This window comes from Sphaerodactylus townsendi, linkage group LG04 (genome assembly GCF_021028975.2).
Source record: "Sphaerodactylus townsendi isolate TG3544 linkage group LG04, MPM_Stown_v2.3, whole genome shotgun sequence".
Lineage (NCBI taxonomy): Eukaryota > Metazoa > Chordata > Lepidosauria > Squamata > Sphaerodactylidae > Sphaerodactylus > Sphaerodactylus townsendi.
Window position 1 is genome coordinate 101,590,689 of NC_059428.1, and position 13,356 is coordinate 101,604,044.

Consider the following 13,356-nt stretch of genomic DNA (forward strand, 5'->3'; position numbering starts at 1 on the left):
ATAGTGCCTGAACTCCAGTAATGAATGGAAGGCGGGGCCGCAGGGGTCTGTGGGTGGGGTGCGGGATGGTTTATACCAGGCATCCACTTCTCACAAGGGTCAAAATACACATTATGTAAGAAATGTATCATTGGAATTCCCTGACGTTTTTAAGTCTTTGAAGCAATTGCTTCATTAGATCATTAGAAACATTAGGTCAGACATATGAAGTTGGCATAATTTCCTGCCTGTCCTCCAAAGCTGCTATAAGATGCAGTATGTATGATGTACCTCCCCCTCCCCCACACTTAGTTAACAATAGCTTTGGGATTATTTTAAGAAAACAACAATGGGAAAATGGCTTAACCCCCATTCTCCAGTATTAGAACACCAGACCAACTCCTTTGAAACTATGGAAAATAGTGAGAGGATGTGATCACAGATTTCCTGCCTAACATGTATTTTGGAGCTAACTCATCTCCATTGTGCCCTTCCCAAAAAAGTATAAACATGTCATAGTCAAATAAGCTCTTCCTGAAACATCTCTATTCAGTAGCTTTTAGTTTTGTGGTGGTTTAATAAATCAGTGGTATATTATTCACTTGGTTTTCAATGGTGTTTGTTTACCAACCTGTAGTATGAGAAACTCTTTTATTTTGAAAAAAGGCTCCCAGGAGTGCAAAAAGCATCTATTTGATTGGCTCCTTCCCAACCCTGAACTATAGATTGTAGGCTTCTTCTCTGCCCTCCAGAATATCCCTGTGATGTACAGTTATGTAAACACTGAATAAACACAAGTATCTGCGCTGAGTACTAGATAAACTTCAGCTACAAATGTCTTGTAAGCTCAAAATTATATATTTGCAGAGGGTGAAGTGTAGTTTTCCACAACCGCAAGGAGAAAATAATATTTAAAATGGGTGTGATGTGTACTTTTTCCACCACTATGTTTTTTGCATTTAGCATGCATGCAAGTGCAAATTGCTTATCACTTGCTGGAAGACCTAGGGTGGAACTGTATGTTACATGCAGTTCTGTAATTCATTTTTGGGGACTGTGATCCGTTTCTTCCTTTGCATGCATTTCAAAAAGATGTTAATACCCATGTTTTCCCTTACAGTGGTGATAATACACCTATCGCTGCCCATGTTTTCCCTTAAAATGGTGATAATACACATGTCGCTACCTTACAGTAAGGTTGGTGCTAGTCAAGCCTCAAGGGGAAGGGTGTTTCAGGGGTGATGTGCCATTACTGATAAGGCTCTGTTTCTAGCTGCCAGTCACATCACATCTTCAGGCAGGGGCACAGAGAAAAAGATTTGGGAAGGAGGCTGGACAATACAAGTGGAGATAGTCCTTCAAGCACTTTGGTCCCAAGTCATTTAGGGGTTTACCACGCAATTCACATGGTGGGGGAGTGCTGTGGCAGCCAGTAGTGGCGTAGCAAAGGTGGCTCCACACTGCCTCCAAAGGGGATCCAGGTGATGTAGGTAGGAGGGAAACTCAAAATCCCGCCTGCTGCCCAAAGCGGTTTATTGAAGAAACAGACTAACACCATTGTTTTTGTGGCATAGGTCTGTCGGCCATGCCGGGAACGTTCCCTGCGTGAAAGTCTGGTAGAAGTCCACTTAAATACTGGTCTCCACACTCTAAACCCTCTTTCCTAGTGTGCCACAGTGTCCATTTAGGGATAACTGACACAACTCTGAAACCAGAGCTCTCTTCTGAGTTTGATGCTCTGGACCTCCGTGGTGGCCACCCACCTCCCAGTTTGTCCTCCCTGCTGGCAAAAGTGCCACTTATGCCGGCAGGATGAGCAAGCATGCTGGTACAGCCCTGAACTAACATCTAAAGTCGTTTCCTCCTCCACTTCAGGACTGGGCTTTTAAAAGTATGGACCAGCACTCTGAATTGTGATTGGAAATAGTTAAGCATCCAGTGCTATTCTTTTAGCATAGGGATGTCCAGTTCTTACTAAAACCTGACCACTGAATTTTGGACCAATTCAAATTTCCATTTTCAAGGCAACCTCATTAAGAAAGCATTATAGTAATCTAATAAGATGTAATGAAGAGCATAGGTCACAATATTTTCCAAAGGACAGGGACACGCTTGTTGATGGTACCTCACTCCAGGTACCCAGGAGATTTCTTCTAGTGGTTTTATATAGATGTTAAACATCTCTAAGTGACTGTCCTGTGTCTTCAAGTGTGCCTTATGCTGTTACTTTACGTAATAATGTTTTTCCCTTTATTCAGAGTTCTAGAATGTCAAGGTCTGCCAATAGTTAATGGACAGTGTGATCCTTATGCAACAGTTACGCTAACAGGACCATGCAGGTTAGCCCTCTGTTCATTTTTTTTTGTGGGGGGGAGGGGGTCTTAAAATTTTCTTAGTACTTCAAAATCTTTCCAAGACCAAAATATGCACAAAGGGAAAAAATCATCAAATTACCAAATACTTATTCCATAAGGACTCTCAGTTTGTCTCCTATATATATAAAAATCTATCGGTGTGTTTTTCTGCTGACAGGTAATCTCCCAAACTACTGGACCGATTGCTTTGAAATTTTCTTGATAATAACGTCAGATCTAAGCAAGTACATGTGCCAGGTTTCCATAAGGCAATTGGTTTCCATACCTCCTGTTGTGTATATATCATAGCTGTGCTGTGGTATTGTGTGTGCACATGCTACACCTGTAACAGGCTATTGGAATCCATAGTCTTGTCTCCAGCAACAGCACTCCATCTGGTTGGCTGGCCAAAGCAACACCCTCTTGATAATAAGTGGGAAACAATCATGCCTCCTTTGAAAACCACACATCTGGAGTGAAAAAGATGGGGTCCACCATCTGGATATGTGGCCTACCCACTCCTAGCTGGAGGAAGGGCGGTGGGGGAGGGTCTGGGGGGTTTGCTGGACTCAAACATTCTGAAATTTGAACACTCATATAGCCTATGCCTCCTGCGTGCTTGTCTGCTTAGGTAATCACTCTGCAAGGGAAGGGAGTGGGAAAGAGACAGGATCTGGGCATCTGGACATGGCCTACCCACCCCAGTAGAGGGAAAGTGAATGTTGGGGAGGGACGTATGGGTGCCATGTAAGGGAACGTAGAGAGGGAGGGGAGGGAGGGGCACCTTGCCCCTCCCCTCCCTTGCAAGCATTGTGCAATGACACATGTTTGAACCGTTCGCTTCCCCTTTTCTTTCTTTTCCACTTCACCAGACTCAGCCACAGCAATGCATGGCCGGGCCCGCTAGTTCTGAATAAAAAATTAACCCTAAAAACAATTTTTAACATTTGGTCATTACCCATCTAAATAAAATTAAATCTTTAGCTTCATTACTGATAAAAGTCTTGCTTTTCTTTTTTGGTTCTTATTTTACACTCTGTTCACTTTAAAAAAAATGCACTTATCATTTGCCCAAAACTTCAAAAAATGGTTTATATAAAAATGCGGAGTTAAGTAAGGCAAGAATCTTTTAGGATATTTTTAATTTTCAAATCTTTGATATTTAGATCTGTCCTAAAAGCATGGAGAGTATCTCCTGAGCAAATTAGCTAAGCCTAAGTATATGTGTTCAGTGCATGTGTATAAAAACACATAGCTGTAGCAACATAACTCATCTAGTAAACTGTTTTAAGATACATCAAAGTGTCTTTTGGGGAGTAGCTTTAATTCTTATGTTTGGGTTCTTTCTCTTTTCATAACAAGAGAATGCATAATAGGAAATTGTGCTGAGAGCTAATTTGAAGCTTAATTTGTATCTTTTTACATCCAGTGAGATCAGGAATTAACCCCTCATCTCCACACAGTCCACAGAAAATAATGGGAGATTCTGCTGTGACTTGAATGCAGAACTTCCCTTTAATGAAGGCTGCCCCTTCTTTGTCTGCTAAAATATCCCTTTCTATCCAGGGACTTCTGAATTTGGTATGTGGGATTTAAAATAAAAAGGCTCCTCCTCTCAGATTCATCTTACGTGAGATTTAATTGAAGGTCCCAAAGCATATAAAAATTGGAGTAGAAAGGAGAGTAGGTCCCAGAAGCTGTAAAAAAACAATGTGCCGCATCTTTGGAGGAATCCGTTTTTTTTTGTTTTTTTGCTTTGTGCTTTCTTTTCTTCAGGTCAGAAGTCAAAAAGACTAAAGTTAAAAAGAAGACCAACAATCCGCAGTTTGATGAAGTGTTTTACTTTGAGGTTGGTATTTCAGAAGGGCAGGCTCTAAAATGCAGTCTAGGGCTATCGAAAGGGGCTAGTGGTTCCCCATTGTGCTGCCTGCTACCTTTTATGAAACCATGTTTCCAAAGGACAGTAAAAAGCCCCCAAAAATCTTAGGCCCGGCTCTCCATTCACAAGATGGACTCTGTTCACGTTTTCAAGTGCCTGGAGTAAAGTTCAGCTGGTCGGTTCTGCTTCCCTGGTTGGTTCTTCTAACCAACCAAGCGGGCTTTGATTTAGTGCTGCTGAGTGATTTGCTTCCCAGAATGTGGTTTTAGAGCCACTCCACCCTGTCTTTCTTGGTCAATGGTGGGAGGATTGCCTCACAGGAAATGTAAAACGCTTTAAAGCAGTAGTGGCAAGCCATTCAAAAAATGAAGGTTTTGGTTGCTTGCCAACACGCTGTAACACAAAAGCTCCCTTCACTTCAATAGAAACCTCTTCCAAGCCATAGAAATTCTTGAGAACTTTGTGTAAGGGTTCTTTTTTTTTAAAGAAAAGCCTCACATCATTCAGAATGACGCCACTCCCACCCATTTCTTTTGTTTTGGCAATCACAGTAGGAATCCATGCAAACTTTACACAGGAGTGCAATCCAGTCTCTAAAGGTGTTCGCAAGACTTTTTTTGGTTGATGTTGTTTCTTCCATATACGAAAGGGCTTGTAAAGGGTGGTTTTTGTTTTTGTTTACTTTTGCTGTAGAGATTGGGATGTCTGAGTGAGTCTTCACATTGGCTAGCATACAATAGCCAAGTGAAATTACTGATGCTGATCTTGGTTACTGGGAACAGGATGTAAGGCCAAAAGGGTAGAAAAAAGGCCTGCTTTTTCAAAATTGTTTTGGGAATGGGAGTGGGCGGGCTTAGATTTAGTAAGGCTATGCATGTCGTGAATGCATTCCAGCTGAGAGAGAATTTGCCTTTGTAAATACTAACGGCACTTTCACACATGCAGAATAAGGCACTTTCAATCCACTTCCAATGCACTTTGCAGCTGGATTTTACTGGATTTTATTTTATTTTAATAGCAAAATCCACTTGCAAACAATTGTGAAAGTGCATTCTTCTTGTGCAAAAGTGCCCTAAGTGTGTAGTTCACTCCATATACTCAAAACTGCATTGTATGTATTGATAATTCTTGTGGGCTGATTTAGGATCATCCTAGTAAAATTTATTGATGGATTGATGATCCTTAGAGCAATCATTATGTCAGTATTGTCCCCATTTCTCAAGTCATTGCCATTTGGCAAGGGATGCACCTGAGAGAAGTCTTGTGAGAGTGAAGCTAACTGTGGATTTCCTGTCTTAGTGAGCTATACAGCTCTGTGCAGAGGGGCTGTGGTGACAAACCACAGGGAGGGACTTGGATCAGCCATCTGCTGGTTCTGCTCTCCTTGCCCCATACCTTTAAAAAGGACAATGATTGGTTGCTGTTTTCTTCCAATAAAAGGCTTGTGGAATCTGATGCTGGAATCAACTTGGTTAATCTTGAAGCTGCTTGATTTCTGCCTTGCAGTGTAAATGAAATGAGATCAGTATTAAAATCCTGAGTGGCATAGCCATAACCTTATGAGATTCTGAAGAATTTACGGTTGTTACAGGCTTGCAGGTCCGGAACTCCAACATTAGGGATAGATCCAGCGTGTGCCCTATCTAATCTGATTTCTGGCCAAGGAGAGAATTACGGGGACACCAGTAAGAGCTGCAGGAACCACTTAAACTCAGGTTAGGCCTGAGCAGATAATGTTGCAGATTACAGCCTGTATGAAGAAGCTCCAGGTCAGTCCTGGATCTTCAGCCTACATAAACGAGCAGTGACTATAGTGCAAATGAGTGTGTAATATCTCAGATTCAGATGGCAAAAGTCATGTCTGATGAATTCCTAAATCTGTAGGTTGCACCTTACCATTTAAGAGAGAAAGCTTCAGATCAGAATTAGTCTGAATTTCCTGCAGCACCATGGGCAAGTTAGTGGTTTGTAGCCCATCCACTGGCCAGTTTGGAGAGGCAGATACATTCTGCATACTTTTATTTTTCCATTAACAATTAAACCATCTAATTCTCTGTTTATTTTATGTGTTAGATTTGTGTCCCATGAGCTCAGAACAGCAAACAACCATTTTTCTAGTTTGAACAGTTCTATACCAAAGAGGGGCACGTTCTCTGTAGTGGCTCCCATTGTGTGGCATGACCTTTCCAAGATGGTCATGAAGCCCCCCCACCCCACCCAATGCCTCTATCATTCCTCAGACTGTAGGGAACAGAAAATGTTTAGGGATTAGAATCAGTGGTGGGATTCAAATAATTTAACAACCGTTTCCGGTGGTGGAATTCAAATAATTTTACAACTGGTTGTTTACAAGCACCATTTTAACAACTGGTTCTGCCGAAGAGGTGCGAACCTGCTGAATCCCACCACTGATTAGAATGGTCATATAATGGAAACAGCATAGGAGGTTGCTTTTAAAGGGGCAGTAATGTAGAGTTACTGTATATATCACATCCCTTTTAACTGCAATGCCGTCTACCTCTGTACCCCGTCTCTTTGTCATGGTATCTCAGGCTTTAGACCAGTTTTTGTTTGGATTGTTTTTCCATTTCTGTAATCCCAGTCCTACTGTGTGGTTTATTGCTGCCTGATTGAATTATCGTCTATATTTTGTAATCCACCTTCCGTCTCAGTGAGACATGTGGGTTTTAAATGAAGATGATGATAATTATAATAAAATTATCATTGTAATTATAAATAACTGGAACACTTGGACCCCTTTTGGCCCCCAAGCTAAATAAAATTGACATTTTCTAGATGTACCGTATCTGTTTTGAAAAATCCCCCAGAAAATAGCCCTCTTGCTCTACTTCATGCACTCTAAGGGGCAGTACCTTACTTGACAACCCAGCTGTGGCATCCACAGTAAGGTCATGGGTAATAGGCCTGTCTCCAACCTTCCCACCTTCCTAGGCAGTGTAGTGCCAAGCATGAGATGTACTATATAGGGCAGGGCTTCTTCTCCCCAGGACAGAGATAATGTGGATCCCAGCTTATCTTTCACTGGTGGGGTTGCTAAGGGAGCAGAGGGGATGAGAATGTGGTGATAATGCCTCTGCTCAGCTTTCTGGTATTTGGTTGCTACTGCCATTCTTTGTGAGTGTGGGAGGTGGGGAGGAAGTAGCCAGGCTGATGGCAGGGCTGTCTCAACCAGATTGATTGCCTGATCTTAAAGCATGGTCCATTCCACAAAGCACAAAAAAAGTCTTTTCAATGGGCGGCAGACCCTTCTTCTGAATGGCTAAGATTCTCTTATGTGTATCTGCGTTGCTATGAAGATAGCTCCTTGAAAAAAAATTGTAAAGGAAAACTATGTATTGCTGGAATCGGCAGAACCAGCTGAGCACAACTATGTATGTTTTGGGCTGAAAAGGCATCCAGGATCAGAGTCTGCAGAGCAAACGTTCTGAAGCAACCTTCAGCAAATAGTGGCAGGGAAAATTCCTTCAGCTGCACACAAAATGTCAGGCACAAGCTGAAGGTGAACCTGACCAGAGAGCAAAATGGTCGGGCGGGAAACATAGGATGCCTCCTGAGCTCTCCATTTCACACTGCCAGGCAGGAGATGTCTTGCAGGTAGCTTAGGGGGGAAAGGTGCACTTTGAAGGATTTTTTTTTAAAAAAAGATGTTTTGAGCTGAAATAAAACGTCCTAAGGATGTCTTAGGAAAAAAGGCTGTGTGGGGTGCCTTCCGAGGACACCTTTGTGTGCATGTCCTCAAAACGTCTTATTTCAGCTGTGTGGAATGGACCAATGTGTCTCCTGCACCAATACAACTGTATTATAATACAGAAGGTCAGAACCAGTTTTAGTAAAACAGATTTACCTGTATTCTGCCCCCTCTGGTGTAGTGAATACATTCAAAATCAGATTGATTCTTTAATCTCCAGTGAGGAGGCTGTATGAAACAGAGTAACACACAGGAAACTGCTGGAACATATCAAGTTACTGGGCTGAATGGCTCCAAGGTACATTTAACTTAAATACATAATAAGGACTCCTGCTTCTAGTGCTTCTAGTTCCCATTAGTTTCCATGAATTGCAAGCATTACCTTTTAAATGTCTATTTGGCTTTCTATCTGGAACTGTCTTTTCTATGGCTGTTGGCCTTTTTAAAATGCAGTTAGATCAGTATGCGCGTGTGTATCTCTTGCTTTTTTTGTGGAAAGGAAAAAAAAAACTCCAGCTCATCAAAAAACAGTTTGAATTTATGACAGGAGGACTTTTGAACAGCTTCGTCTCTGCCCACATTCCGTTGCAGGCAATGTGGTTACTGCTGGGTGGGGTACTCTAGTGGTGGCTTTTGTGTTGTAGGCTGGTCAGAATTGAAAACCTCAAAGTTATATTCTTGCCTTCGTGTTATGAAAAACAGAATAATAGATAACCTCATTTTAAAAATAGTTTCTCCCTGCACTGCAGATAGGCAGCTGCTTCTGCAGTGCTGGGCTTGAAATATAGCATGAAGAGTGTTTTCCCTGTGCATTCTATAGACAGGGAGGGGCAGTAACAGCTATGTATTTATACGATCAAAACCAGCTTTGGAAAGATCTTTGAAAGTCCTTACTGTGGTCACAAACTGATGAATCCATCTAATTAAAGTGAAACATAAAAAGATTTGCAGACTAAAATATGTGTCCCATCCCCTAATTTATTCCTAAATAAGTTCACTTGTGGGGCAAAGGAAACAGAGATAAGTGCAGGCTGAATTCTCTGGATCCTTCAGGGTGACTGACGGTTAAAACTCTGGCTTTCAATGGGTTAAAATCCTACGTCGTTACTGACTGAGCTACTGAGATGTTTTGAATTTATACATCCCCACCTGCTAAGAATTTAAAAAACCTATCACCACACAGGAGTCTGCTAGTAAAGGGATAATTGTGAATCTATTTTCTCCATTGTCACACTTTTCTTCCTTGGGAAACCATATCTGTAAAAAAGGGAGATGATATTGTGAATGTAGATGTAATATGACAAAACTTTGTTCTCAGGCCACCATACTATGGCCCAAAGTTGCCTACAAATGATTCTGCCATATGTGATGCCAGAACTCCAAGGGAACTGTGATGGTTTATACAAGTAATGTTAGAAGAAAATACGCATATCCCAGTTGCCTGTGAGTCAACCTCTAAAGGTTATGGTCTTTTCTGCCAATCAAGCCTTATTATCAATAATCATTCTCAATTAGGCAATGGGAAGAAAAGAAAAACAGCAGGGAGGACGCTCAAGTCGATACACGAACATTAAAAGGTTCTGCCCTTTAAACAATAAACCATTTTAGATTAAAAGAAATACTAAGGAATAAAAACTTTAATTTAAAAAAATTCAGTAGACTTCATTAGTTGGTGAACTTTTTAATATTACAGTTTCTTTGTTTCAGTTTCTAAATAAAAACAGCATGTTCAGATTATTATTTTTTTGTTATTTCTGCATATTACATGTGATCCATTTCTCTTTCATTTAAGAGAGAATTCGATATCCACATAATTCAAAATCAAGTAGCAAAGTTCGGCAAACATAATTTACCTCGTTGTAATGGTAGTGGTCTCTTATTTCTAAGTTTTAGCCAGTTCTACTTTAGTATCTATGTCTGCTGTTAACCCTCCTGCCCTGTCCTTTTAAGCTGTTAGTGTGTACATTCAGTGCCCTGTCCCACATAAGAAACCAGATATGCCTTCTACATCTGTCTATTAAATTATCAGAAGCCACTCTCACTTGAATTTTGAAAACCTTCTTTGCTTATTCAGCTACCACGGGCCAGTTTCTAAGTTCTTCCTCTACTGGCTAATGTGATCATACTGACCATTTTACCCTTTCTCATCTGGACTAGATTACTAGGCCCTGCAGTTATAACAAGAAATCCCACTTTGAAATTGAAGATGCTGATGAAGTGGACAAGATGGAAATCAGGTAAATTGGTTTCCGCACTGCACAGTACATGCACACACACGTACAATCCCTCACAGTCACTGCCAAGCAGTCTATTTGTGAGAAGCCAGCACAAGTGCCTGAAGTCCATGCAGGTCATTTTGTTCTGGTTTCTTGCATTACAAGTAATACCATTAAAAATTGTGGAGCTATACCATTTTATAGTCATCTGGTGTACGTATTTTCCAAATGGAGCAAGAAAGCTCTATGTTAGTATAAGCAGGGACTGTCAAACACAGCCCAAGCTCCAAGGTCAAAATAGAGCCCTGGCCACCAGTCTAGTATTGCCTGCTATCCTGTTCTGGTCCCCCCTCCCTGTGGAGTTTGCTGCTCTTAGCTGATTTGGCTTAATACTGGGCCCTGCATCCCTATGACCCTGCCTGCAGAAAGTCTTCTTGCAGCCATTAAGGGGGATCATGTTGGACCTGTGCCCACCCTTGTATCCTACCCTCCTTGTGGTTGTCCATTCTCAAGGCCTTCTCTCAGAGCTGCCCAGAATGGGATGGTGGCCAGGGATGCCTGCTTGCCCACTCCATTTTCTGAATTCCTGGTAAGTTTGGGGATGTGTGTTTCCCCCCATATGGTGATATAATAAATAAGGAATTGAATTCACAATTCTTACTGGTAGGGCAATTTTTAGCTGATATGTTTGTTTTGCTGCCTTTTTTAAAAGAAAGCACAAAAAATTGATGTAGATTCAATTAAAAATGTCAGACCCTTTTTGACTACCATTTTCCATATCTTCCAAAACACTATCCTGTCATTGTTTTCCCATTCAAGGCAGTAAGGCAGGACTTTATTTGGAACTTTGCATGATACTTTTCCCTGTCTAAATGGTGAGTGGGCAGGCAAGGTATTTGAAGATATTCAGGAAGGGCAGAAATGACTGCAATGTAACTGTTGGCTTTCATTACAGAATTGACCTCTGGAATGCAAGCAACTTGAAGTTTGGCGATGAGTTTCTGGGAGAACTAAGGCTACCTTTGAAATTTCTCCGGCAATCCAGCTCTTATGAAGCATGGTGCTTAATATTTAAACAACTGTATTATTTGCTTAACTTTCAGTACTCTGTATGACTGCTATAAAATTATTTACTAGTATTGCATCACAACTTTATGTAATTTTAAAAATTCACCCCTCCCCCCCCCAATTTCGCTATGAAAACACTTGCCAAGTTATTACATCGCAGTAATACCTTGATGCCTTTAAAAGGTGTGGGGAAGGAAGATTTGTGGATTTACCATCTGCTCATGACACACACACTCCAACCCTTGCTGGTTTTTGTCTTTTGCTAGGTACTTCCTCCAGCCCAGAGATAATGGCAACAAGGCACTGAAGCCAGATGACTTGGGTTCCTTGCGGTTGAATGTGGTTTACACAGAAGACCATGTCTTTCCTTCAGACTATTACAGCCCCCTTAGAGATCTCTTATTAAAATCTGCAGATGTTGAGGTAATTTACTTACTGCTTCTGGTTCCCAGATAGATCTCCTTAAATCATCACGGTTGTTTTGTCATTTTACAATGAATTGTGCTGGTGTGTGAGCTCCTTGTGGGTCCCTAATAATCATAGTTGACAGATTAGCAGCTAGGTGGGAAATTTTTCTGGAGCTTCTTCATTTTTTCCTTTAACTACCTTTAAAGGTTTGTCGGCTCTGTCTTTACTAATGGTTAAGGCTAACTACTAGTTTCTTTAAACAGAGGTCTAAAACTGGTTTGAATCCAGTTTCAGATACTAGGGTAAGACAAACTCTGCTTAGCTTTAACTACTCTTAAAGTTGGTGTTGATGAATTGCTTGACTATGATCAAAGGGAGGCTGAATGGACACAGTTTTCTATAGGGAGGGAAAATTGCATAGAGGAAGGTGTATATTCCTTGAGATTTGCTCCACGTTGTTAGGGGGGACCCAGCATTGCATCAGCACTGTTTTCAGACCATTCTGGTGGCTTCAGATATGTGACTTCAAAAAAAAAAAGAATAATACTTTTCCTTGTTTTGTGAGTTCCATGTCAAAAGTTGACATTAAATAAAGTGGTAACTGTCTTATAGGCATTTGAAATAAGAATCTGCATTTCAGAATGAAACAAGTCTTTAAAAATATTTTATTAATATCTTCTCTTTTCTCCCTTTCACTGGACTCAATATGTTTATAGTATAACCATGAACATTATTTTATTATTTATTTATTTATTTTGGCTTTCTAGGCGGCCCATTCTCGAAAGGGCTCAGGGCGACATACATCAAAACCCACAATAAAATACATTCCAACTTAAATACATTTAACTCAGTAAACATAACAATACAGTAAAATACTTAAAAAACTGTAAAAACCAGATGGCGGCTTCTCTATCTAAACCCACAGGAGGCCATGATGAAACTTGATGGTTTAACCCGGCTGGCCCAATAGGAAGGCCTGGCAGAACAGCTCCGTCTTGCAGGCCCTGCGGAACTCATTTAGATCCCCCAGGGCCCTGATCTCTGGAGACAGCTTGTTCCTCCAGATTGGGGCCAGGACTGAAAAAGGCCTGGCCCTCGTGGAGGCCAGCTGGTCGACTTTCAGGCCGGAGATGCTCGGAAGGTTCACCTCTGATGGACAGAGGGACCTAGTCGGGCAATATGGAGAGAGGTGGTCCCTCAGGTATGTAGGTCCAAGACCACGCAAGGCCTTAAAGGTTAAAACCAGAACCTTAAAAATGGCCTGGTACTCGATCGGCAGCCCATGCAATTGGTAAAGGACAGGTGTAATATGGTCCCTGCTCGAAACCCCAGCCAGGAGACGAGCAGCGGCATGCTGCATGAGTTTCAGCTTCTGGACCAAGTTCAAGGGAAGGCCCACGTAGAGTGAGTTACAGTAATCCAGTCTAGAGGTGATTAATGGAGGGATACAATAAAACTTAGAAACTGGTGTGTAATGGCATGAGGGAGGAGTGTTTTATTGAAAGAAAAGTGTTCTGTTTTATGGGTAAACCTTTATTTCACTGAAAAGCCTGAAGCCAAATAATTGGCTGATTAGTTCTAATCAGTACGTGCAATTGCACTCCCTATTTCATTTCGCTTCCTTAGGGTTTCTGGTTCACAATGCCAATACAGTGGACGCTACAACTGCAGAATTCCCCCAAGTTTAAATATAGCAGCCACTTCCTTTAACAACTGTTTTTTTAAACTGTCTTATTACAACTA

General features: G+C 41.3%; 1 protein-coding gene across 4 annotated transcripts in view; it reads left to right on the forward strand.

Moving 5' to 3' along the window:
* The window catches only part of RASA3 (RAS p21 protein activator 3), a 211,123-nt gene that overhangs the window by 167,312 nt on the left and 30,455 nt on the right, over positions 1-13,356 (forward strand). For all 4 annotated transcript variants that reach the window (XM_048492563.1, XM_048492562.1, XM_048492564.1 and 1 more), the window contains 5 exons: positions 2,238-2,318; positions 4,110-4,182; positions 10,079-10,158; positions 11,093-11,197; positions 11,472-11,628. In XM_048492563.1, coding sequence (XP_048348520.1) covers positions 2,238-2,318; positions 4,110-4,182; positions 10,079-10,158; positions 11,093-11,197; positions 11,472-11,628 — 496 coding nt within the window. The remainder of the gene's footprint in view (positions 1-2,237; positions 2,319-4,109; positions 4,183-10,078; positions 10,159-11,092; positions 11,198-11,471; positions 11,629-13,356) is intronic.